We start from the raw sequence: 26,299 nt of genomic DNA on the forward strand, positions 1-26,299 counted from the left end.
TAGATAGCGTGGGCGAGCCCGCAGCGTGGGCGAGCGAAGCGAGCCACTGAGCCCGCAGCGTGGGCGAGCGAAGCGAGCCCCGCAAGGGGACTCAGACGCACGGCACCATGCTGGCGCCGTGAAACTACACAAGTACCAAAATTCTTAATTTGAAGATAGGGCAGTATTCAATGAGAAAAGTTCTCCGTGTTTTGTGGAGAATTTGTGCTTTGTTCGCCTTGGACGGAGCATTTTGCTCTCCAAATGCGAGCAACCCTATTCAATGTGAAATATTCTCCGTCTTTCTAAGTGATTTTCGCCGTCTCTCTCCGTGTAGAAATTCTCCATCTTTTGATGGAGAGCTGGAAAGTGAACTTTTAAACTAAAAGGTTTTTTTTTTTAATTTTGGTGTCAAAAAATCAGTTTTTTTTTCCCTGGGAAGGGGCATGTTATTTTTATTCATGTGCTTATAGCACATGAATATATATTTAATTGAAAAAAAAATATTTTTTTTTAATTTTTTTTTTTTTTTTTTACACAGTGCAGCCAGCAGGGGGCGCTCGAGCCGCTCATTAGATATTCATATATTCACTGCACCCGATCGTTAATATGCACGATCGGGTGCAGTGAATACTGGGTCCCCCGCTGGCTATAGGGGGGGGCAGCCTGTGCTGCCTGGGTTCCGGAGAGCCCCCCTCCCCTCCACAGTCCTCTGGAGCAGCCAGGGAGACTTTAATCTCTCTGGCTGCTTCCGTGTCCCGGCTCCCTGAAAGCTCCCTGCCGCGGACGCTCGTCCGCTGCAGGGGTTAAGACTCGCCGCGAGTGGCGGCGAGTCTTCAAAACATTGAATAGTGGGAGCAGGAGGCTCCGGAACATGAAGAGTGCATGGAGAGCGAAATAAAACGCTCTCCATGCACGGAGAACTTTCACATTGAATACTGCCCATAGTCTTTTTTTTAAAGTTAACAGCAGCAAAACAATTCCATATAAGATTGTTAAATTGCATGATTCCATTGGGAATCAGCAGCAGGTGCCTATTCAATGCTGTCTTTCCCGAAAGCATTGAAAAGGCATCTTGGCAGAATGGACCCGACTTTAAAAGCAGTAGTTGAGAAATTGTACACATTAAAAATAAAATAAAAAATGATATCACTCCTACAACGCTGCCTGGAGCAGCCGGCATACAGCCACGGTTGTGCCTCACCGCTGATTGCGGTACGTGATACCATTCTTATGTGTACCTGATGGTAACTTTTTAAATGTCTGCACAATAAATGAAATAAGCACAATGGAGCACTCCCTCTCTTCCCAGAATGTATACATTTTTATTTTATATTTAATGTGTACAATTTCCCAACTTTGATTTTTAATGTAATTTTTATCTATACTGAACAGTCTGTGTGGACACCTTTTTTTTAAGCAACGTTATGAAGTAAAAACATAAATTCTACACCCTGTTGTACTCTATATTTTGTACACACACAAAGGACAGAGCGCTGATAGCACATCAAATAGCAATAATATTTACAATACGGGGTGGTTACCTGTTTCCTTGCTAACAGCTGCTAGTCCAAACCATATTTTTCTTAAGGTGCATACACACGGCATTTATCGCTGGCAATATGGTCGCTGAGAGACCATATTGCCAGCAATTGGAGTGTGCGTCGACGATAAATTGCCTGGTGCACGCTCCCGTTTTTATCCCCCTTATGATCGCTGGTTGCAGGAGCTCCTGCGATCAGCTGATTCCCTCTGTGGCTCCCCCGGCAGAGGTTCCCTTTCATCAGCGACCAGAGATGAAAAGGAGACACTGAGCAATATATTGAAACTATGAAAATGTGCATACTGCTGTGTTGCTCACAGCGAGGAAACTTGATGTTATAGTGGAGATTCGGTCTTAATAGATTCTTATACCTTATTTTTAGATGCATGTAGGCAAGGGTGTAACTACCATAGGTACAATGGGTGCAGCTGCTATGGGGCCCAGAGCTGAAGGCTTATCTTTACTGTCTTATATGTTTTACATACAGTTGTCACCATCACCATAGGTGGTCCTTGCAAACCTTTGCTATGGGGCCTACGAATATCTAGCTAGGCCCCTGCATGTAGGCTAAACTTGTGTTACTTTTATTGTATAGGTGATACAAGATTGTGCACTTCTAGGCAGGGGAAATGGAGCTTTGTTATTACGAGTTGTGAAGCTATGTAATTGTTTTTATGTGCTTTCTGTAAAGCAGTGTGTTATGTTATTGGTGTCTGTCCTGATACTCAACTACTAATTTCTTAAATTACCTCCTTTTTTTTTGCTCCAGGTAATCTTATTGTTGAAAACAAGCCGACTTCTACGTATTCACCCAATGTGGTGGTAGGTCAAGTTCCCCAGGCAACAAACCATGTAAATAAAGCTCCTGCACAAATTAACTTAGCACAACTCAGACTCCAGCACATGCAGCAGCAGCAACAGGCGTACGCTCAAAAACACCAGCAGCAGCTCCAGCAAATGAGGATGGTCCAGCCACCTGGACCCCATCAAAGGCCATCTGGCCCTCAAGCAATGCACCAACAGGCAAGTACAATGGAGAGAACAGTTTGTCCCAAAGACTACAATGGCAAGTTATGACACCTTAAGCTGCAATTAGCTAATTTTTAAAAAATGCCTTGTTTTACATAATAGATTTTTCTTATAAAATCTGTAAATGGTTTCATAGAGCATTTGTATACAAATAACTTTACTATTTTAGAATTTTTAAGTTTTTTTTTTTTTGGTATTTTGCAAATATTTGAACAGATCATATAGTAATATTGTCATACTGATTTTCTTAATTGCTAGCAGTTAAAAAGTCTTCTGTAATATTTTGACAATGCCTGTGCAGGTAATTTAGTACCATGTTTGGTTATCATATAAAGATACAATAACTCAAGAACTTCACACCAGTGCTTCATCAAATGGTATTTCCTTTATACTTAAGAGTGAGGTCAATCAGGTTTTTTCGGGAGGCAATTCAGTTGGTACTTCAATCAAGTTAAAATTTTGCATAATTTCTCTATAGTGCCCAATTGTTTGGATGCTTTAATCGACTAAACTCTAATGCTGCTCAGCACTGTTAAGAGTTGCTTATCATCCTGTTCAAAGTTATTGGGGACATATCACACAAACAATTTATCATCAAGGGGGAGGGGGGAGTTACCTCCTTTGCTCCGGCAGGCAAAATGGTAATACATCTTGTTGGTGTGGCTTCTGCTTTGCCTCAGTATGTGACACTAGAATACATTCCACCCCTGGTGTCCGTTTTGCCCTTTTGTATTTTGTAACTACAGTATCCATCGGTTTAGGCAAAGTACAGCCGTAATCGATTAGAAACCTTCGGTAATCACAAAGTACTAAATATCAACTGTCCAAAAATATCTAACTGGACAGTTCTTATTGGATTTGGGTCCAAGCAGTTACCATGTGTTAAGTAGTAGAATAGATTAATCGTCACAAATATACATTAATGAGTTAGCTCTACTGTTAAGAGGGGGTGGAGGTAGTTTTTGCATAGAATTTCCTTAATAGTGGAAGTCTATTCCTACATGGTTACTGCTGTAAGAAAGGGTGCATTAAGTGTCTCTTGCGCATTAGGGGTAGAAAGATAAGCTGGTGACTGTATTATAAATTATTAATTGTAATCGAACAGCAACGTGCATATGAAGAAAAATATTGCAGATTTTCGTGGAAGTTCTAATAGGGCACATGGTTCAATTTTGTCTATTTTTCTATCCGATTTTGTTTATATAAGCAAATCTGAACCAAAATAGAATGCATTTTATCCCGATGCGCATCCCTGTGGCATCAAAATAGAAAGTACATCGCATTGTGTACACTCCTTAAACTGTGCAAATTTATGATACTATTCGGATTTTTATTATTCTGGGGTTTTTAAGACGTTCATTGCTTGCGCTTAATTGATTGAAATAGTTTAATATATTATGTTCATTCATAGTACAAGAAAGCACAAGATGGAGAGCTTTTAACATTCCTTTTGTTCATGCAATGTGAGTGATTGGCTGTGCTAGGTCTGTGAGTAGATTACCAAGCTCAATAAGCAGAAGTTCCGTTTTAAAGTACCTTTTTCTGGATAGAGTAGCAGTGTCTGGTTATTCTGCTCTCTGTAGCCATTGAATAGAACACTATTGTAGGTAAATACATTAGGCAATTCAGTTCAACAGAATTCAATCAGTAAAGCAATTTATTTAATTGACTAAAGATTTTCTTTAGTGAGAGGTGAAGTGGGATTACTCAGTGCTGGCCCACTGTGATTATACTTAATGATTATACTTAGCCTCCATACACTCTTGTAAACTAATTTATAAATGTTTTTGATGGTATTTCTCATTGTGATTTTTTTTTTTCTTTCCAGTGTGTTTCAAGAAACCTGTTTTCGTTAATTAATTTAGTAAATACATTTTAGAGAGGGGGTTGGTAGGGTTTTATTTTTTATTTTTTTTACATTTGGCTAAAATTTTAGCATATATTGTATGATTTGTTTTACAATGGCACTATGCCATTTCATGGTTAGGAGTAGCAAGACTTCAGCACTGGATCTTCTATTGTGTGAAAGTACTAACCAGAGGTTAAAATACTTTGCAGCCCCCAAGGTTAATTAGCATGCAGAGCATGCAGAGAAATAATATGAACTGCGTACCTTTCCAAGCGCATCAAATGAGAATGGCACAGAATGCTGCTCAGAATGCCAATCGGATGCCAGGTGTACCTCGTCACAATGGACCTCAGTACTCAATGATACAACCTCATCTCCAAAGACAGGTAAGGGTTTGCTACCGGTCACAAACAATGAAGCGAAAAAATTGTGCTTGACGGTCTAAACCCCGTAGACACACGGGGGGGGAGGGATATGCCGCTGAGCGATATATCGCTCAGTGTCCCGTTTACATCAGCGACCAGAGATGGGCGCTGATGAAAGAGACTGCCGGGGGAACCCGGCAGTGGAAATCAGCTGGAGCATGTTCCAGCGATCACTACGGGGGAGAAAACGGGAGCGTACACCCGGCAATATATCGCCGGTGCACACTCCCTTCGCGGGCAATATGTTCGCTCAGCGACCGTATTTCCTGCGATATTACACAAAACCACCCCTGTGTGGTAGGGTTTTTTGTGTCATACAATGGGATGTTGGCTTAAAACAAATTTTATCATGTGAAGGATATTTTAGATGAGTGACTTTTTCATTTACAGATGCATTGTCATACATGTAGACATGCAGCCCAATATGCCTAGTGTGAGGATACGAGTTCTTCAATCACTCAGACACCGAGCAGATCAAACCAAAATACGGTTTATTTTTATCACAGCACACACAAGTAGATAAAGACAGAAGCAAGAGGCAAAATGTAGCATAGAAACATCCAGGTAGCAGTTCAAGTCCTTGTAGCATCACAGTTCCGAATCACAAAACCATCACTTATTCCACACAGCAGTGATAGCAGAAACCTGTGTAAATCCACACAGCACCGGACGCTCCACACCAGAGCTTAGTAGGATGCCCCCCCCCCCCCTCCCGGGCAAATGATGTGTTCCACAAGATCCAGTGGAGGGTATGACCCCTGAGCCAGGATTGTGACTAACATGAGGAGCTGGCATGTGTACCAGTCATTTTAAAACCTTCTAAATTCCCATGGTGCACATACCATCAGTGGGCTTGCACTGAGTCTCGATTGGTGTATTCAAGAGTCAGGTACATCCCCCCCCCTCCCAGCTACATCTGCTGCTGCCCCCCCTGCTGGGTCCGGTTCCAGTGAGTCTGCTAGTGACCAGCAATGCACAAAGGAGTGTAAATACAAGGAAGGTAATTTGGTTATGTCCTGATTACCCCCTGTAAACATAACCTTCCTGTAAATAGCAGGGGAATTGGATCACCCCCTGTGGACATTTCCTGTCTGATCATATTTGGGCAATATACAGTCTAATACTATGGTTCTGGAAATACACACAGATTTGGGGAATAGAACAAGAGGGTACAGACGGACTAAAAATTACATTAATCACTACACCTAATAAAATATAATAATTACAGTCTTAAGGTGGCCATACATCAGAAAGATATTGTACCCAATCATACAATCTCAATCGATAATAAGATGGATTGTATGCAGATTGTGTGCACATCTTGTGTACACAATCATACAATCTATCATAAGATGGATTGTATGACTGATTGTATGATCGATTGTATGCAGATTGTGTGCACATCTTGTGCACATCTTGTGTGCACAATCATGCAGCAGATGGATTGTATGACTGATTGTATGATGGATTGTGAGTAGATTGTGTGTCCAAAAACCACCAAGGACTGCTGGGGATTTCAAGGGAAATTGTACACAATCGTGAGCGCAATCGATCGTAAGATCGATCTTTTTGATGTATGGCCAGCTTTACAGTGAGTCTGATAACTTCACACCTAGTAATCAGCTGAGTCCAGTACTACTCTGTAAACTGTCTTTTTTTTTTTCTTCTTGAAAACAAGATGCGTCTTAAGCTTGGGTAGACACTGCTATATGTTCAGTTAATGAGTTCCCAGAGTTTCATAATAAATAATACTGTGCACACATTGAGCATTTTGACATACATTAAATAAATATTTGCTTTACTAGTGTCTATCTTGTTTTTTGAAAGATGTATTTATCGTTTGTACACACTAAACGATATACACCTAATCCTTAACGACACGCAAAAACCCTACCGCTAGCTTTGGCTCTGCCTAATTAGGGGAAAGGAAGGTGGGTAATTAGGTGGCAGATTACCACTTTTAATCCTGGCCACATAGCTTTGTGACCAACACAATTTTTTGGCAAAAGCTGCTGATGCTAAAAAATTCTCACAAGAACTGACATGCTAAGTGGTGCTGTTGGTATGACTGCAGCAAAGATGTAGAAGGTCTGTGTATACTTTAGAAATGTAAAAATTCTAAAATACTATCCGATTTCAAGCAATGTTATTTTTAAACGTCAATGTATGAATCATCTGTATTTTTGAAAACATTACAGTACCTTGTACCAAATTATAAGTTACACCAGGCGTTTTTAAACTCCACAAGGCACGCTAAAGCTGGCTAAACACTATGCAATGTTATGAAAAATGTTTCATTACAAGAACCTCAAGAAACTCCAAGTCTAAAATACTAATTGAAATAAAGCCACGGTCAGTTTCCTCCACTGTCTACATCCATTGGCACTGGCACGGATGGTTGACTATGTCTAGGTTGACAGTCACAAAATCACTAATGGTCAAAATACCCTAGGTCAACAGTTACAGAAGGTCAACATGTACATGGTCTACATGAGTTAAAACATTTTTGGTGGCTAAGTGGTACGGCATCCTCTGGCTTGGCTAGCTGCACTCACCATGCTTCGAGCATGGTGCCTTGCTGCGCTAGGTACATTTATAATCTAGCTCTGTGTCCACTTGGATGGTAAAGTATGAACTATGTTGGAATTTAAAAAATAAAATCATGAAAGTCTTGGTCGACAACGTACATGTCTACCCTTTCAGATTGTCGACCTTCTGCCATTGTCAACCTAGAGTATGTCGACCATTCTTGGATGTCCATCTAGTCACTGCTTGCAATTAGTGGTCGACCTAGTCACTGCCACTTAGTTCACATCCAAAATTGACGTCCTACGTCCGGACATCACATCCCACCAGACCATCAGCAATCAACAACGCCTTTACCTTACCACCACCCCTCCCTATCCCTCATCAATTCGAATATTCTTAGCCTATGTATCTGGTGAGGAAGTCATGGCCATCATCAATTCCTCTTCAGATAATGTGACTGTTATTGTGTGTGTGTGTGTGTGTGTGTGTGTGTGTGTGTGTTGGGTATATCTGTCTACGAAATATTAAGTTAGGGTTTAACTGGAAAACACTAAAGTAGAACTTCATATGCGGCTACACTCAGTCACACCCAGACAGCAAGCATGCTACATACTTTAGTCAACAGAAGCTGCTGGTGTCCTATTTGCACCATTTGTTCAAGTAAGGTGCATTTTAATGCACAAAAATGTTCTGCCCTACTGTCACGCAATGACAGGATGCACCTAGGTTAAAGGAAGCTAGGGGACTGTGGACACCTAGGTACACACTATACAAATTTTTTTTACCAATTTTTGGGTTGATCAGCTTGAGCATTTATAACTGATTTCCACTTACTATGTTTTTGTTTGGGTTAATCATACAGTGCATCTGAAAGTTTTTGCAGCGCTTCACTTAGTCCACATTTTCTGTTACATCCTTTTTCCAAAATGGAATAAATGTATTCCATTTTTCAAATTTATTAGAAAAATACAAAAAACAAAGAAAGCGCATGTACAGAAGTATTTACAGACTTTGCCGTAAAGCTCAAAATTGAGTTCACTGATCATCCTTGAGCTGTTCCTACAGCTTAATAGTAGTCCACCTGTGGTAAATTCAGTTGATTGGACATGATTTGGAGAGGCACACACTTGTCTATATGACCATGCATGTCAGAGCACAAACCAAGCATGAAGGAATTGTCTGTTGACCTCAGGCAGGATTGTCTTGAGGCACAAATCTAGGGAAGGGTACAAAATTAAAATATCTGCTGCTTTTGAAGGTCCCAATAAGCACAGTGGCCTCAATCATCCATAAATGCAAGAAGTACGGAACCACCAGGACTCTTCCTAGTGCTGGCCATCTGAGTGATCGGAGGCAAAGGGCTTTAGTCAGGGAGGTTACCAAGAACACAGTGGTCACTGTCGGAGCTACAGCATTCCTTTGTGGAGAGAGGAGAATCTTCTCTGCAGCAATCGATCACTCAGGCCTGTATGGTAGAGTGGCCAGATGGAAGCCATTGCTTAGTAAAAAGCACATTGCAGTCCACCTGGAGTTTGCCAAAAAGCACCTGAAGGACTCAAAGATCATGAGAAACCAATTTCTCTGGTCTGAGATAATGATTGAACTCTTCTGCGTGAATGCCAGGCTTAATGTTTGGAGGAAACCAGGCACTGCTCATCACCAGTTCAATACCATCCCTACAATGAAGCATGGTGCTGGTAGCATCCTGCTGTGGGGTTGTTTTTTTTAGGGGCAGGGACTGGGAAGGACTAGTCAGGCTAATGGAAAAGATGAATACAAAAATGTAGAGAGACATCCTGGATGAAAATCTGCTCCAGAGCGCGATTTACTAGATATTTCAAGCATGCTTTTGAAATATCTAGCCCAGCAATAGGGACGTTTGAGCCAGTGCATCGCTATCACTCTGTGGCACACACACAGTTATTTGTGCTTAATTTCTAAGCAATCTGACAAGATGTGGCTTAAATTGCCCCATTAGTGTCAGATGATGGCAAATAACCACTTTGTCTCCAGATTTATGTATACATAGTTGGCTGGCTTTGGATTAAGATATGACACTGCAGTAGGAGGAATGCGTCAATTCTGCACTCCTGCTGCTGCAGGGTCTTGTTTCTGAGTGACACCTCAATGTGTGTGTGTGTGTATAAATATATGCTTACACACTTAAAATTAGAAATACATTTTTATCCACTTTCAGAAAGGACAGATACATTATTATTTAACAATCTCCCTGTTTTTCAATACATTTGTCCATCTGCCAACATGCTTTCTTATTCCCTCGTTAAATGTTTTAGGCTGTACTGCGATCAATGAATGCAGCCAAGTCTAGCGTGAATTATTCCATAGGCAGAGCCATGGCTGATTTGCAAAATAATCTGTCACTTGTCTAACAGAATTCGTTCACGCTCCGTTTTCTCCTTAGTCGTGTACGTTGATGGGCGTCTGACTCCTACTTCACGACTTTTGACCTTCTTTGAACTTCTTGATCAATTCATACAGACTTATTTGCAACAAAACACTTTCTCCATACTGTGCACAAAGTGGCGAAGCCATTTCTTGCATTGCAGTCACACGTTCAAACCTGCACAGCAGTGACTGGTGAGACAGCGACCTAGTAGGGGAAGCTTTGACAAAACCGTGGACCGGACAGTTTTAATATAACTGGATTGTGAATAATTTTTGACTCATCATCTATATGTTTGTGTATTCATAAATTAACATTTCTGGGATGGTCTTCCCTTATACATTGGTAATAAATTAATACATTGGCTTACACTTTTGAAGTCAGTGGGTGCCGCCTTTTTCTTTATTTCCAATTGCATATTGTGGCGCAACCCACATGGTATCTAACCCCAACAAAATTCCCATATGGGAAATCTGGAATGGTGATAGATCATATAAATAAAATGTACAATATTCCTTCTGAGGAAGAGATGTGTAATTTAATAGATCAAGTCTAAGCTATGCAGTACTCTCCTCTTGAGTGAGGAATCTTTTTTTTTTTTAATGTTTTCTTTTAAAGGTTCTATTTATGCTAGTGAACTCTATGCTTGTCTGCACAGCATTCTCTAATGGTTTTTCTCTTTCCTTCAGCACCATTCAAACCCTGGGCATGCTGGTCCATTTCCTGTCGTCTCAATTCATAATAACACAATCAATCCAACCAGTCCTACAACGGCATCCATGGCAAATGCAAACCGAGGCCCAACTAGCCCATCTGTTTCTTCTATAGAGTTAATTCCATCTGTAACAAACCCAGAAAACCTTCCCTCTCTGCCAGACATCCCACCCATTCAGGTTTGTGCACTAGTCTTAAACATCTTCGTAATTGCACCTTGCAACTTTTGTAGGTGAATGTGTAATCTCCTCATACTGAAACAGCTGTTTCTACATAACACAAATTTACCTTGTGATATGGAAAGAGCTTGTAATTACTTTCTAGTGTTTATTTTAGGCACTAAGTGTGAGAGAATGTGTCAATGTAACAGGAAATCCCCAGCTATTGTGTACAGTTGCTCTGGGTGGTGTGCTCTGTGTGTTTGTTAATGTTTATTGCTCTTGGAATACAGGTTTGTGCCTGTGGGTGTTTTAAAGTTCACATGAGCAGATGTATTGACACTGCCAAGTTTGACTTTGTCATTTTGAACATTGAGAATTTTGGGATGCTTCCTTAAGTTGGGTACTCACCTGTACGTTTATTAGCATAATCACCCTTTACATGCTGATTTACCACGTCGATAGTTTTGGTGTTCATTCTGCCGTGTTCGCCTATAAACAGTGCTGCAACAGGTTGTTAATATCCCTACACCCTGCATGCCGCTGTCCAAATCCTAGCAGCAGAATCCTGATGCTCAAACTTCTAACTGTAAGTTGGTATACACACAGGGTGATCGTATGCTTAGTGATGTGCTAAACGATCTAGCCTCTGCAATCTGACTAGCTATTTAGTGCATGCACTAAATATTTAACCCGGCGTGGGATCGCATATCGCCATCGCTATGGGGTGTACTGTATACACGGAACAATTTGTGCATCATTTCCGTGGTTCCCACCATTGGCATTCTGAGCACCGGGATATCCTACCCAACCTTCAGCCCAGGTTGGAACTTACTGATCCTGATAAGCACTGTAGGAGAATGTTCTAGTACCTCCCAATTTTGTTACTCTTGAACATCTATCCTGCCATTATCAGAAGCAAGGCACCAAATCCAACCCTGTTTACCTTAAAAATTGGCGTATTTTAGTTGCAAATGTGCACTTCAGAAGCAGAAATCAGAACTTTGTACCGTTTTTTTTTTTTATTTTTTTTTAATGTTTCATCATTTTTATCCTAAAGATTGTAAGCTTGCAGCAGGGCCCTCCTACCTCTAAGTCTGTCTATTACCCAGTTTTTTCACTGTTTACTATTGTAAAGCGCAACAGAATCTGCTGCGCTATATAAGGAACTATAAATAAATAAATCAGCTGTTATCTGACTGATAGTTGCAGTGTAATGGCCATGAGTGGAAGCAATGGTCTACCTGATCTGGCCTAGCTGGAAATAAAAATTACAGTTGGGTCCATAAATATTGGGACATCGACACAATTCTCATATTTTGGGCTCTATACACCACCACAATGGATTTGAAAGGAACCAAACAAGATGTGCTTTAACTGCAGACTTTGAGCTTTAATTTGAGGGTATTTACATCCAAATCCATTGAACGGTGTAGGAATTACAATGCTTTTTATATGTGCCTCCCACTTTTTTTACTGACCAAAAGTAATGGGACAATCGATTGGGACAAACTATTTCATGGACAGGTTTGGGTAATTCCCTCATTATTTCATCATCAATTAAGCAGATAAATGGTCTGAAGTTTATTCCACCTATGACCTATGCATTTGGAATCTGTTAACTCTTAATATGAGATCCAAAGAGCTGTCACTATCAGTGAAGCAAGCCATTAGGCTGAAAAGTCAAAACAAACCCGTCAGAGATCAAAAACATTAGGTGCGGCCAAATCAATGGTTTGAAACATTCTTAAAAAAAAACCACCATAGCGCTCGGCAACACCAAAAGACCCGGAATACAATGGAAAACTGTGGTGGATGACAGGAGTTACTTCCCTGGTGAAGAAAACCCCCTTCACAACAGTTGGCCAGGTCAAGAGGTAGGTGTATATTTGTCAAAGTCAACAATCAAGAGAAGACTTTACAATAGTGAAACTAGAGTGTTCACCACAAGATATAAACTGTTGGTGAGCCTGAAAAACCTAAAGACCAGATTAGAGTTTGCCAAACGACATCTAAAAAGCCTTCACAGTTCTGGAACAACATCCTGTGGACAGATGAGACAAAGATCAACTTTTACCAGAGTGATGGGAAGAGGATGGAGAAGGAAAGGAACTGCTCATGATCCAAAACATTCCACCTCATCAGTGAAGCATGTTGGTGGTATTGTCATGCCGTGGGCATGTATGGCTACCAATGGAACTAGTTCCCTTGTATTTATTGATAATGTAACTGCTGACAAAAGCAGCAGGATGAAGTTTGAGGACTGCAGTCATCCTCCAGCATTATTTAAAATTCCTGCAAGGTCTATGGACTCCCTCATTTAATTTCAACACCAAAATGGATCCAATTTGGGGAACTGAGCACTTCAAAATTTCTAAGAGCTGTTCAAGATAAAATGGGACTCCTTACAACTAAAGCCCCATACACACGGGGGAGATATATTGCTCAGCCATATATTGCTCAGTTTCTCCTTTTCATCAGCAACCAGTTATGGTTGCTGATGAAAGGGGAACCTCTGCCGGAGGTGCCGCAGAGGTAATCAGCTGGACCAGCGACTAGAAGGGGGGTGAAAACGGGAGCGCGCACATGGCGATTTATTGCCGGGGCACACTCCCATCACTGGCAATATGGTCGCCTGCGACCATATTTCCAGCGATTTCAGCCCCTATCCCCCTGTGCTTCAGTATATAACTTTTTAATTGTCATATCTTTTTATTGAGTTTTATACACTTTTTGCCACATGTAAAGTTATTTACTGAATTTTTTTACCTACATATTGATATCATTTTAATTGTTTATTAATATAATAACAGTTGATCCATTTTCTAGCACTCAACCTTTATTACCACTACTTGTACCCTTTTTTAAGGGTTTGACACCCCCAGCTTGAGCAGCTTGACACAACATCTCATCAGACACCCGTTCCTCTTTAGCCACAAGATATAAAGCGATCCCTTGTACAGGATGAATTCTGAAGTGTTTTGGGAAATATCTGCTCATATTTTGTTAAATGCTTCAGAACTCATTGGACGGCGCTTTACAGTGCAGACAACCAAAGAGTTTTAGAAGGCAAATAAGTGGAATGTTCTGCAACGGCCAAGTCAATCACCTGACCTGAATCCGATTGAGCATGCATTTCAATTGATGAAGACCTGAAGGGAAAATGCCCCAAGAACAAGCAGGAACTGAAGACATTTGCAGTAGAGACCTGGCAGAGCATTGCCGGGGATGAAACCCAGCGTCTGGTGATTTCTATGCATCCCAGAATTCAGGCTGTAATTAGCATTTAAACATTTGAAACAAAGTATTAAGTGAAAGTTTGATTTAGGATTGTTTAGTTTGTCCCATTACTTTTGGTCCCTTTTTAAAACCGTTGTAATTCCTACACCGTTCACCTTATTTGGATGTAAACGCCCTCAAATTACAACTAATAGTCTTGTTTGGTTCAATTCCAATCCATTGTGTATAGAGTCCAAAATATGAGAATTGTCTATGTTCCAATGTTTATGGACCATGACTATATTAAGCACATTAGATAACCAATCCCCTGATCAGGTCACGTTTTATGTCCTAGCTAATATTTTAGATGCTGACATGATCCCTTAAAAGACTTTACATACTGAGCTATTTCTAGCTTTGGTGTACAGGTCACAAGAGGTCAAGCTGGGTCCACACTACTGTTGATCAGGAGGTTTTAATCCGATCAGCTGAGTGCATATACCCAGCATATGCATATACCCAGCTTTTCACTTTTCTGGAATATACTTTCGCAATTAGAAGGTATCATTGGAATTGTTAGTGTATTATACAATGTATCACAACCTATTTTTACATTTGCAGTGAAATGTTTTTTTTCATGTGCTTGTTTTTAATATGTTTCAGTTTCTCATTCTCCTATATTTTCACAAGCGAGAAGCCCTTTTTTTTCTTAGAGAATAGAGTAGCTGTCAAGTGCCTCTGTGAAATGCCTCTATGATCCTGCCATGCTTTTCAAACAATTTGAGATAATTGCAGTCACACCCTCTGAAAATATTGTGACACACCTAAGATGTTGCCTGGACATGTATTTGGTTATAACTTAATTACATCAATCTGAGATGGTTTCACATCAGATATGAAGGCTGTTACATCAGCAGAGGACAATACCTGTAATTACTACATGGTTATGAAAACCTGAAATTCATTAGAAAGTTAGTACTTCCTTCCATGTAAGCATAAAGTGATGCTAATCTTGAACCTGATCCTGAATGTGTAAATGTAGGTGGTTTGCTAGTGGAAACTGTATTTGATATTAAATAGGCAGGAAGAATGTCTTATTTAGTAAAGATCCCTCCAGAGCAATTTGTGAGAATGTGGCCATGGGCTCAAGTTCTTAGGGCCATCAGAGAATTCTGTCATACAGTATGTTCACAAGTGCTATTTATATTCATATCCCATTTTTGACAACCCACAAAACACTCATGCGTTTTATTACACAGAAGCCCTTGCTGATTTCTATGAAGGCATGTTAAGGCAGTGTACAGTCTACAGCCTTTTTAACAAACTTAATGATGGGATATTGACAAGAGGAATTGGAGTGTGCTCAGTCAGTCCTGATTGCTTTGTTTAATTGTCCGACTTCTTCTCTACATGCAGATTAGTGATCAGTTTGATCTCAAACACCCCCCCCCCCCCCTTGGTTTAACCTGCTAATCAACTTAAGTCTAGAGTGCATTAACCATAATGTGCACAAGCTGTAATGATAGCTATGTGTTCATAGGCAGCACTAATACACCACCTTTGCCATTCAAAATATTTATTGTTAGTGAATTTGCCATTAGTCTTGCTTGCTTTAAGTAGTTTGTGAGGGGCTTGTTTGGGATATGGCTTATGCGGATGCCTGTTCAGGAGAGCTTGGTAGTTGTGCAATCATTATGTTGCACATAGTCACCGAAATCTCATTCTGTAAAGTAGTAGGTTCAATTCCAACACTAACAATATAGTGTAACTCCGGAATTTAAAGCCTTTCTTATTTTATGCTTGTGTATTCATTTTTCATTCCAATAATGCTAAAACTTATGTATGTTTAATTTTGCACCTAAAAAGTACTGATAAATATAAGAGTTGACAAGTGAATTAAGCAACTATAATTTATAAAAAAATGTTTAACTGATTTTAACTGCGTTTTGTGTTCCATTACATATTTCTTCTCTTCTAGCTGGAAGATGCTGGCTCAAGCAATTTAGACAACATACTAAGCAGGTACATTTCAATGGGTCATCAGCTCCCTCAACCAACAAGCACTATGAACCCTTCCCCAGGACCATCTGCTATGTCACCTGGATCAACGGGTAAGTACTTAATGATGCCTTATTACTCATCTTTTGTATTTTGTTCTTGGTAACTGAATCATGTTTTATCCATGTATACCTTGCTTTAAAATGTTTGTAAAAAGCAGTCAAAACCTTTTGAGTACTTTCATAAGCCTCAATCATAAACACATTTTTAAGTTTTGCAAATTTCTCAATTAGTACCCAGAATTGCATTGTATTGTACAGAACTTTAACTTTCCTGAATGTTGTAGTTGAAAGTAAACTTCTGTCGAAAATGTAAATGCCCATTCTTTACGCTAGGATAGATAGAATAGATAGAATTATGTAGTTGACTATACAGGGTATCCAATCATCTTTGGTAATTTACTAATAAGCTTACTACTTTACTTTTGGCTTTGCCCTGGACTATTCAATTAGCCACCTATGCTGGCATTTATCAGAGGCTATGCTGTTTGCAGACATTTTTTATCCGACAGAAAATTAGCGCATATGTTTGGATACCTGCAATGTTTAAAATGTCTTTTTAAAAGGATTTAAATCAGGCATGTCCAACGTTGGCCCTCCAGATGTTTTGAAACTACACATCCCAGCATGCTTTGCGACACTTTTGCTATTAGAGAATGCTAAAACTATTGCAAAGCATGCTGGGATGTGTAGTTTCACAACATCTGGAGGGCCAACGTTGGACATGCCTGATTTAAATCCTGCTAAACTCAGAAAACATTTAACTGAAATCGAATAAGCTTGGTATCTGATCAGGTAACAGGCTCAGTGCTTGTTCTTAGAGATTTAGTGGTATATTTCCTGCTGCTTAAACAAGTAACTTGCATTATTTATTATGTATTTCAGTGCTCTTGGCACAATTTGAAACTATTAAAAAAATTCCTTTAACATGACATACTTTCACACTGTATACATTTATTTATTACATTTATATAAAGTATAGTGCACACATGGTTCTGTAGTGCTTTTACAGAGAATATTTGAACATTACATTAGTCCCTGCCTCAGTGGAGCTTACAATCTATATTCACTATCACATGTACACGCACGGCTTTTTAACATTCCAGTATATTTTTGGATTGTGGTAGGAAACTGGAGTACCCAGAGTAAAGCCACGCAAGCACAGGGAGAATATACAAACTTTGCTTAGTTAGGGATATGGTGGGAATGGAACCCATGACCTCAGTGCTGTGAGGCAGTAATGCCAACGTTACACAGTTCTAAATACCATGTCTTAAATTTAACAAATTCGAATATTTAAATTTATTCTCTGTAGGGTTTAATGAATTGTATAGTCTCATTAGACTTTATTGGTACTCTTTTAAACCGGAGTCCTTCTTTTATTTGTCAAACTCGGGTTGTCAGTTGGGTATAGAAAAGAGGGTACTCTTTACCTAGAACTGCGCCCACGATTTTGATCTTGGGCATCGCAAGGTAAAAAATCGCGTCGGTCGCATCGCATGCGACCCAAAAAATCGCATGCGATGCGACCGACGCGATTACCGCGATTTTACATAGGAAACAATGTTAAATGGCCCACAGACCCCAAATAGCCACCCTGAAGTATGAAATGCCCCCCCATTGTTAACGCCACCCCATGATCAACGTCAACCCGAAGCGTGGCGAGCGCAGCGGTACGCGTCCTCCGACCTTTTCATACCCCCACTATCCACGTCGGCGTGGAGTTGAGAATAGAAAGTGTGGCGAGCGGACGCGGATACCTTCACAGGTATCCGCAGGCTTCACAGGTATCCGCGTCCCCTCGCTGCACTCGCCACGCTTCGGGCTCGGTGGCTCGCTGCGCTCGTCACACTTTCTATTCTCAACTCCACGCCGACGTGGATAGTGGGGGTATGAAAAGGTCAGAGGACGTGTACCGCTGCCCCTCGCGGGCTCGCTGCGCTCGCCACGCTTCGGGTTGACGTTGATCGTAGGGTGGCGTTAACAATTGGGGGGGCCATTTCACACTTCAGGGTGGCTATTTGTGGTCTGTGGGCCATTTAACATTGTTCCCTATGTAAAATCGCGGTAATCGCGTCGGTTGCATCGCATGCGATTTTTGGGCCGCATGCGATGCGACCGATGCGATTTACATTTTAACATGCATTTCTATGTAAAATCGCGGGCATCGGTCGCATCGCATGCCATTATAATGGCATGCGATGTACATGCCCGCGATGGGCGCCGTTCTAGGTAAAGAGTACCGATAAGAGAATTTTTTTTTTAATTGCGTATAAAATGTCATACTAATCAGCCTATTTAATGAACTTCCATAATCTTAAAAATACTTATTTCCTTCTGTCCCTGCACTATTCCCTTTCCAAACTTGGAGGTGGATCAATAAATATGTAATTCAACCTTTACATATATGTACAATGTGAGGTCTTGTTACTTTAATAATCAAGTTTGCCCTTGATACAGATTATTTGTACAGATTATCCGGTACTCTTTACCTAGAACGGCGCCCATCGCGACCATCGAATGCACTAAAAATCGGGTGCGATGCGATGGCCGCGATTTCCCATAGGGACCAATGTTAAAAATCAGATTGGACGCGATTTTAGTGTTCAATGCCTCAATGCCCGCGATTTTTACATAGGAAACAATGTTAAATGGGCCACAGAGCCCAAATAGTCACCGTGAAGTTTGAAATGGCCCCCACAATTGTTAACGCCACCCCACGATCAACGTCAACCCGAAGCGTGGCGAGCGGCGGCGGTACGCGTCCTCCGACCTTTTCATACCCCCACTATCCACGTCGGCGTGGAGTTGAGAATAGAATAGTGTGGCGAGCCCGAAGCGTGGCGAGCCCCGCGAGGGGACGCCGATACCTTCACAGTTATACGCGTCCCCTAGCGGGCTTCACAGGTGTCCGTGGCGACGCGGACACGTGTGAAGCCCGCGAAGGGACGCGTTTACCTGTGAAGGTATCCGCGTCCCCTCGCGGGGCTCGGTGGCTCGCTGTGCTCGCCACACTATTCTATTCTCAACTCCACGCCGACGTGGATAGTGGGGGTATGAAAAGGTCGGAGGACGCGTACCGCCGCCCCTCGCGGGCTCGCTGCGCTCGCCACGCTTCGGGTTGACGTTGATCGTGGGGTGGCGTTAACAATTGTGGGGGCCATTTCAGATTTCAAGGGCACTATTAGGGCTCTGTGGCCCATTTAACATTGTTTCCTATGGCCAAATCGCGGGCATTGAGGCATTTAACAGTAAAATCGCATCCAATCCGTTTTAACATTGATCCCTATGGGAAAATCGCGGGCATCGCGTCGCACCCGTTTTTTATGTACCCGCGATGCCTGTGATTTTTTACCCCCGACGCCGTTCTAGGTAAAGAGTACCGATTATCTTTTCAATATAGTCAGCATAGACATCTAAGCATTTATTCCAACGGTACACCAAGTCCTCTATCCCGTCATAGAGAGAAGCCATGTCAAGCATCTGAACCCAGGACATGACAGCTTGCTGAACTTCATATGTTACGAATTGCCTTCAACCCGGGTGCTTCTTTAATTGCAAAAATGGAACTTACTGTTCAAGATCAGTGCTGTAGGTAGAATTTTCTAGTACCTCCCCAATTTTGTTTCATCTTGAACATCTATTATCAGAGGCAGTGCACCAAATCCAACAGTTTCCCTGACGTAACATTATCACTCTACAACTTAAAAAAATAAAAAATATAGGTGGTTGAATGTAGCTTCAGCAGCTTTATTGTTTAGAATGACTGAAAATACTGCAGCACACTTTTGAAGATCCATAATCTTTCATATGCCGATTCTATAGTGTGTTGGGGAGACATTTCAATAATGTCCCCTGGCTGCAGCATCACATGCAACATCTTTTAATATACAGTAGTCCTGGTGCAGAGATCCAGAATGGAATTCTCGTATCGATAATGACAGTTTTTATAAAGGTTAGACTCCTGTTGACATTAAACACAAACTGCTGATAGGGAACCTATTTGCCTTAAACCTTTTTAGTTTAATTTGTAAAATGTTCCTCAGGTGTACTGTAGAGCAAAGAAGGGCAAATGTAAGAAGCAGTTATAAGGGAGACGTGAGCCGGAAGAGAAGTGGCCCATGGCAACCAATTAGCACAAAGGTAACATCTATCCTATGCAAAATATAAAATTCTACAAAGCCACTGATAGGTTGCCATGGGCCACTTCTCCTCCGGCTCACTTCTACCTTATCACTGCTTCATACATCTACCCGTGTGTCTGTGTTTTTATCAGTAACTGTAGAATGCAAGGAGAAACCCAGATGATCGATATAGCAAGCAAGTTCTTGGTTAGAGAAATCTTTCCACTGTCAGCATTTACTTTGTGGACAGATGTAACCTTTAAATAGAAATAATCTTAATACTATACACCAAGTTGAGCTGTGACAGGGTGTGATGTGATTGTTGGCAGATGTTCTTTATCTTGATCAATATTATGTTCATTTCAGATTGTTTTGTATTTTTGGGTAGCCCCTCCAAAAAGTACTGGTTATATTTGCCGCTCTCGGACTAGAAAAGCAATCTATGATCCAAGTAACTAAATCCCCTTTCTACGATTAACATTTTGCTATCGAACCTCTATGTAGATTTACGGCTTTGCTGCAGAAATGCATTGCATCTATATATTTAATAAGTGTAATACCTGGGTTTACCCCTTCTTATTTACATGTTTTTCTTTGAAGACCAATAGTGATTTGTAGATTTTGGCCAAAATATTGTTAGAAGTCGTCGTTTTACTTTTTTGGTAAAGTAAATAGCAGGTTTTTTAATTGGGAAATGTTGTATATTTCATAAGGTACTTATGTATTATCTGGGCTCCCATGTTAAATGAACCCCATTTTTTCATACCCCTACTATCCAAATACGCATGGAGTTGATTTTATATAGTGTGGCGAGCGCAGCGAGCCACCGTGCCCGAAGCGTGGCGAGCGCAGCGAGCCCCGCGAGGGGACACGGTCTCATAAGAAAAACGGGAGCCCAGATATTACATAAGTACCTTTCATAATGTCTTCTGCCTTCTATTCTCAGGTTTATCCAACTCGCACACACCAGTAAGGCCTCCCAGTACATCAAGCACAGGCAGTAGAGGAAGGTGAGTGAATACTTGCATCTAATATGCCCATTATGTCTGGCTTATATATACTAATAAACCATTCAATTGGTTTTATTGTCAGTGTTCTGATTTATTCTATGTCCTCAAAAGCCTGTATCAAAAAGATTGTTTTTTTTTTTGTTTTGTGTTACAGAATTTAGGTTTTTCGGTTTTTCTCTACTAGTTCTTTGGTAAATTTATATTGAGCACATTTTGCTTTTTTGCATTTATCTCCTGAAATAGCCTTTTAGTTTTGCCTTATAAATTGCTTACAAATCATTAAGTGTGTCCTCTTCTTACAAATCTACACCTTTTGCAGTATAGCCAGTTTTATTGGTGGGCATTTAAGATTGCATCTATTAAGTAGATTTTATTTTCTTTGGATTTTGTAGCTGTGGTTCAAGTGGTAGAACCATGGATAGAAATGCTTTCAAATCCGATCCCATAAAGGTTAAGCAAGAGCCTGGGACAGAAGAAGAGGTGTGTAGTTTCTCTGGGTCTGTGAAGCAAGAGAAAGCAGAGGACGGAAGACGAAGCGCGTGCATGGTAAAGGAAAAACATTTTTTTTGTAAGCTACAAGTAGTATACACAATACCATAGTTACATAGTTTATGCTGAAAAAAGACTTAAGCCCATACACGGTCCGTTCATTGGATGTACTTAAACCGCACACATCGTATCGGATCGCATTCCTTGTGCATGCATTGTGCATCCACTGCGATCCGATACGTGTACCTAGTACAAAAAGTATGTGCAGCACATACTTTTTGTACCGTACTATGTGATACGCGGGAGCGCGCATCGCATAGTACAGAACGGATGCCGGCGAACGGCTCCGTGTATGGGCAGCTTAACTCTTTAACCAAAGGTTGAACTTTATGGAGGTATGTTCTATTTGTTATATCCCTATATATAAAATGGTGGCCTAGACTTGTTCCTTAAAGCATAAAAGGGTCCTGACCGTTTTTTATATTGGCCCCTAAAATATATTTGTTAAGCATGCCTCTCCATTAATGTATTTTTCCAGTGTAAACAATCCCAATTTATAGCCTATCTGTGAGTATGCAAAATCATTAGTAACTGATGTTTTTCCATAAAATATAGTTATATGTTCTGTATCTAGTAGTGACTTACTTATGGTACTTTCTCTAGCTACATACAAAAAGAAATGTGCACCAAATCACAGCCCTACCCTCAAAGTTCTCACACAGAGCAAACAAACACCAACATGTGTTCAGTAAGTTTATACATAACTTTTATAGCAGGATATTTGATGAATGGAACAATAATTCCTAGATATTTCAACAGAGATACAACCCCTGATTACTTGGGAATTTGAAAGGGGTGTCAGACAAAGAAAATCAATAGTGCAATATGTAGTGATTTAAAATCATTTCATACCTCACTATGATGATTTTATTTGTCAGACACCCCTTTCAAATTCCCAAATCAGGTAATTAGGGGTTGTATCCCTTTTGCAGGTTGGAATATCAAAAGCCGTGAACACACAGGGGCGATAGGGGATGATATCCATTGGGAATATGGTCGCTGGCAACCATATTGCCAGTGATGGGAGTGGGCCCCGGCGATAAATCGCTGGGTGCGCGCTCCCGTTTTCTGCGACCAGCTGATTACCTCTGCGGCACTACCAGCAGAGGTTCCCTTTCATCAGCGACCATCTCTGGTCGCTGATGAAAAGGAGACACTGAGCAATATGCTGCTGAGCAATATATCTCCCCCGTGTGTACGCACCTTAAGGATAATTGTTACATTCATCAAATATCCTGCTATAAAAGTTATAAACTAACTGAGGGTAGCGCTGTGATTTGGTGCACATTTCTTTTTGTATGCATTTCTTTCTGGTGGCATTTGACAAATCACCATTTTGAGCATAAATACTGTAAGCTGCTGAACCCTTTTTGTGCGATTTTAGTCCTAAATAACTTTTCCCACTTTCTCTAGCTAAGCAGTCCAGAGAGCAGCCTGACTCCACCACTTACTACCACCTTGCACCTTGAAAGTGATCTGGAAGCTTTGGCCAATATGGAGAACCATGTCAAGAGTGAGCCAAACAACACAAACAGAAGTTGTGAGCAGTCATCACATGGTAACCTTGTGAATGGAAAATCTCCTGCCCGCAGCTCTTTGCATCGGTCGCCAAGAGGAGGTGGTGACGGGACAAACAAGGAGGATGATCCAAATGAGGATTGGTGTGCGGTGTGCCAAAATGGAGGAGACCTCTTGTGCTGTGAAAAGTGCCCAAAAGTGTTTCACCTCACATGTCATGTACCAACACTACTTAGCTTCCCAAGGTATAACAATACATGGTCTATAAATGAATGAGAAAATAAAAAATCTAACAATCTAGTGAAGTTTTGTGCTGCATTTTGATATTTTGTCACATCTGGATTTTTAGAAAGATTATTAGGGACTTGGGGTGAGATGTATTATTGCAGCGCTTATCGCGCTGCTATAACCCCTCCTGCTTCACCTCGTTAATGTATTAACATCTGGTCAGTGTTCCTCCTTCAGATTCAGCGCACACAACCTGTGCCAATACCCCTTCTCCCCATAACGCTACTTAGTACATCTGCCCTAATATATCGGAATTTTCAGATAACTACTTTCCTTTTGTAAAATTAATTAGAATGGCAAATTATCAAACATCTTTGCATGGCACACAAATATATATTCATTCTCTGCTGGCATAGAGTGAAACTGCATCTCACACATGCCCAAACACAGAATACTGTAGACTAGCTTTCAAAGCTTTTACTTTCGAGCGGGCTTACTAGTATAGAATTTCATCCACTGCTCATTCCTTGGTACAGATTTATCTGATCTTTGGGATCTATATAGCAGTAGTAAATAGGGGATTACATTGATGTGATAGGTGGCACATGCAGTACTGTCATATGAGGAAGAGAATAGCAGGATGTAGGAAGATTATGGTGCCAATTCCACCTTTGTGTGATATTTTCAGGCATTATTTTAGCAGAGTTTTGAAGTAAATTTTTGGTTGCTATATTCAACACCAGATTTTTAGTTCCCTTAAGAATGAGTCTCATAAGTGTCCACATTTGAATTTTGCAGCTCTTAAATTTGGGAATTTCTTATTTCTGGAAGTTTAAAATGAGAAATAATGAATGTAAAACTCTTAAAGATATGTAAATTGTTCCTTTTTTGAAGGTGATTTTTAGTAGAATGCTTCACAAGCCTAAATAAATGTTTAACTTTTCCCCCCATTAGTGGTGAATGGATCTGTACGTTCTGTAGAGATCTCAACAAACCGGAAGTTGAATATGACTGTGATAACTCTCAACACAGTAAGAAAGGGAAGACTGTACAAGGCTTAAATCCTGTGGACCAAATGGTACGTGTGCAGTAGTTATTAACTCACTTGGAAAAATAAAATGTAAATATGATCTTAATTTGCCTATTGAGTATAAGCATGATAACTCGAGGCATAAGTATTCATTTTAGATGTATATGTGTATATAAAGTGGTTTGGCACTCCTTTCTAGTGTAAGTATATGCCGGGGTGCCCTTCTTCAGCAGTGGCAAACGCAGGATTTTCAGAAGGGGGTTTCCAGAGGGGCGGAGCAAAGCACAGAGATGGACACTTAGGTGACCCAGTATATGCCGGGTCATTTCAAGTATTATAGATAGACCAATATATATATATATATATATATATATATATGGGCGTCAACAGCAGTGTAGACCCCTGGGCATAGCAATGTATTGGGGCCATTACTGATCCTCCAGCGGTAGGGGTGGGGGAAGCTTTGATGTCCCCCGGGTAATAGGGGGTATTATATCAACTGCTCAGCATGTAGCGCCTGGATCAGTAATTTCCATTAATTACCCCTTTACTGTACAGATGGTAGGAGATGGGGTGGGAAAAGAGGGCATTGGGCTGAATGAAGGGGCCCTGACACATAACTTCCAGGGTGGTAGAGGATGTTTAATATGCAGAGGAGGGGTGTATAGTGGAGTGGGCATATTATTCATAATTTTCTGTTGGGAGGACAGCTTGCTTGACTGCAGATATCTCCAGTTCCCAGAAATAAATTTATTAGATTTTAATGGATTTAAAAACTAGAGAATCCCACCTACCAAATGGTACTGGGGTCTAGGGGATCAGAGTTCAGGAGGCAGAGCAATCTGCCAACGAGCATATAAAACTACATACCAGGTGTGTGGAGCTGGAGCAGTAACCAGCTGCTGGAAGGCTGATATCTCTGGTTCTGGGAACAGAAGAGACAAGCTACTAGTGTCCACCAATGGGGGAGAGTCCCAGCTTTTGGAATATACCCTCAGAGAAACTCTGAGTCAGACAGAACCTGAAATATCTGACTTGGAAGAGCAATTAACAGGCTTGGATGGGGACCACTGTTTTGAAGTCAGATATCTCCGGTTCCCAAGGGCCGATTTTTAAAATGTTTGTACCCATGGAAAGAGGGGACTTTCAGCCTAGGGCCCTTAGACTCCTGGGGGGGGGGTTTCTGGGTACCCCCCTGCGTGCGCTACTGTTCAGGGTACAAATAGTGAACAGCAGGTCCCTGTGTAACGGGAATCAGGCAGCACTCCAGTCTCTCAAAGTCCAAAACAGTGCTTCTATTTTTCTATATCAATGTTATATGGCCTTTTTATCAAGCTATATAACTATTATAAATCCTGATGTAAAGGCCATATAGGCCTTGAAACTTTGATGTAGAAAAATAAAAAGATTTATTGCATTTATGTATTTGCCGTGCTATATTCCAATGCAGATGCACTTTATGCACCTACATATACTCAAGATCCCCAACCACTCCATATACTCAAGATCCCCAACCACTCAAGAGCCATTTATATGGTATTTCATGCCCCACCCCCTTTCCCAAGCACACTCACTCTTTGGCTGCTTATATGCTAAAGCGCTATCCTCCTATGTCACCAGTGCCTACCTCCTTAGGCCTGCATTTACTGCCAAACTTTGCCAACAGCCCCAGGCCTGCCCTCATTCTTCACACAATGGCCTAGACTTACCTGTGCAGCATCGTTCTGCCATCTCTACAGCAGCAAGGAGCTTGAGCCATGGCTAGCATGCCAAGCAGTTGGACCAATCGCAAGCGGTGGCTATACTCCTCTTTGCTGCCAGCCAATGCTTCAAATTATTTATTTTGGTTTATTCTCAACCAGTGGGTTGCTTATTTATTTATATATGTGTGTGTGTGTGTATATATATATATATATATATATATATATATATAT

General features: G+C 40.9%; 1 protein-coding gene across 2 annotated transcripts in view; it reads left to right on the plus strand.

The window, feature by feature from the left end:
• Nucleotides 1-26,299, plus strand: part of TRIM33 (tripartite motif containing 33) — a 101,301-nt gene that overhangs the window by 67,759 nt on the left and 7,243 nt on the right. For both annotated transcript variants that reach the window (XM_083172752.1, XM_083172751.1), the window contains exons 9-16: nucleotides 2,292-2,545; nucleotides 4,610-4,786; nucleotides 10,448-10,651; nucleotides 15,828-15,960; nucleotides 20,977-21,040; nucleotides 21,433-21,586; nucleotides 23,003-23,352; nucleotides 24,290-24,413. In XM_083172752.1, the coding sequence (XP_083028878.1) occupies nucleotides 2,292-2,545; nucleotides 4,610-4,786; nucleotides 10,448-10,651; nucleotides 15,828-15,960; nucleotides 20,977-21,040; nucleotides 21,433-21,586; nucleotides 23,003-23,352; nucleotides 24,290-24,413 (1,460 nt within the window). The remainder of the gene's footprint in view (nucleotides 1-2,291; nucleotides 2,546-4,609; nucleotides 4,787-10,447; nucleotides 10,652-15,827; nucleotides 15,961-20,976; nucleotides 21,041-21,432; nucleotides 21,587-23,002; nucleotides 23,353-24,289; nucleotides 24,414-26,299) is intronic.

This window comes from Crinia signifera, chromosome 2 (genome assembly GCF_055691185.1).
Source record: "Crinia signifera chromosome 2, ASM5569118v1, whole genome shotgun sequence".
In the NCBI taxonomy this organism is placed as follows: domain Eukaryota; kingdom Metazoa; phylum Chordata; class Amphibia; order Anura; family Myobatrachidae; genus Crinia; species Crinia signifera.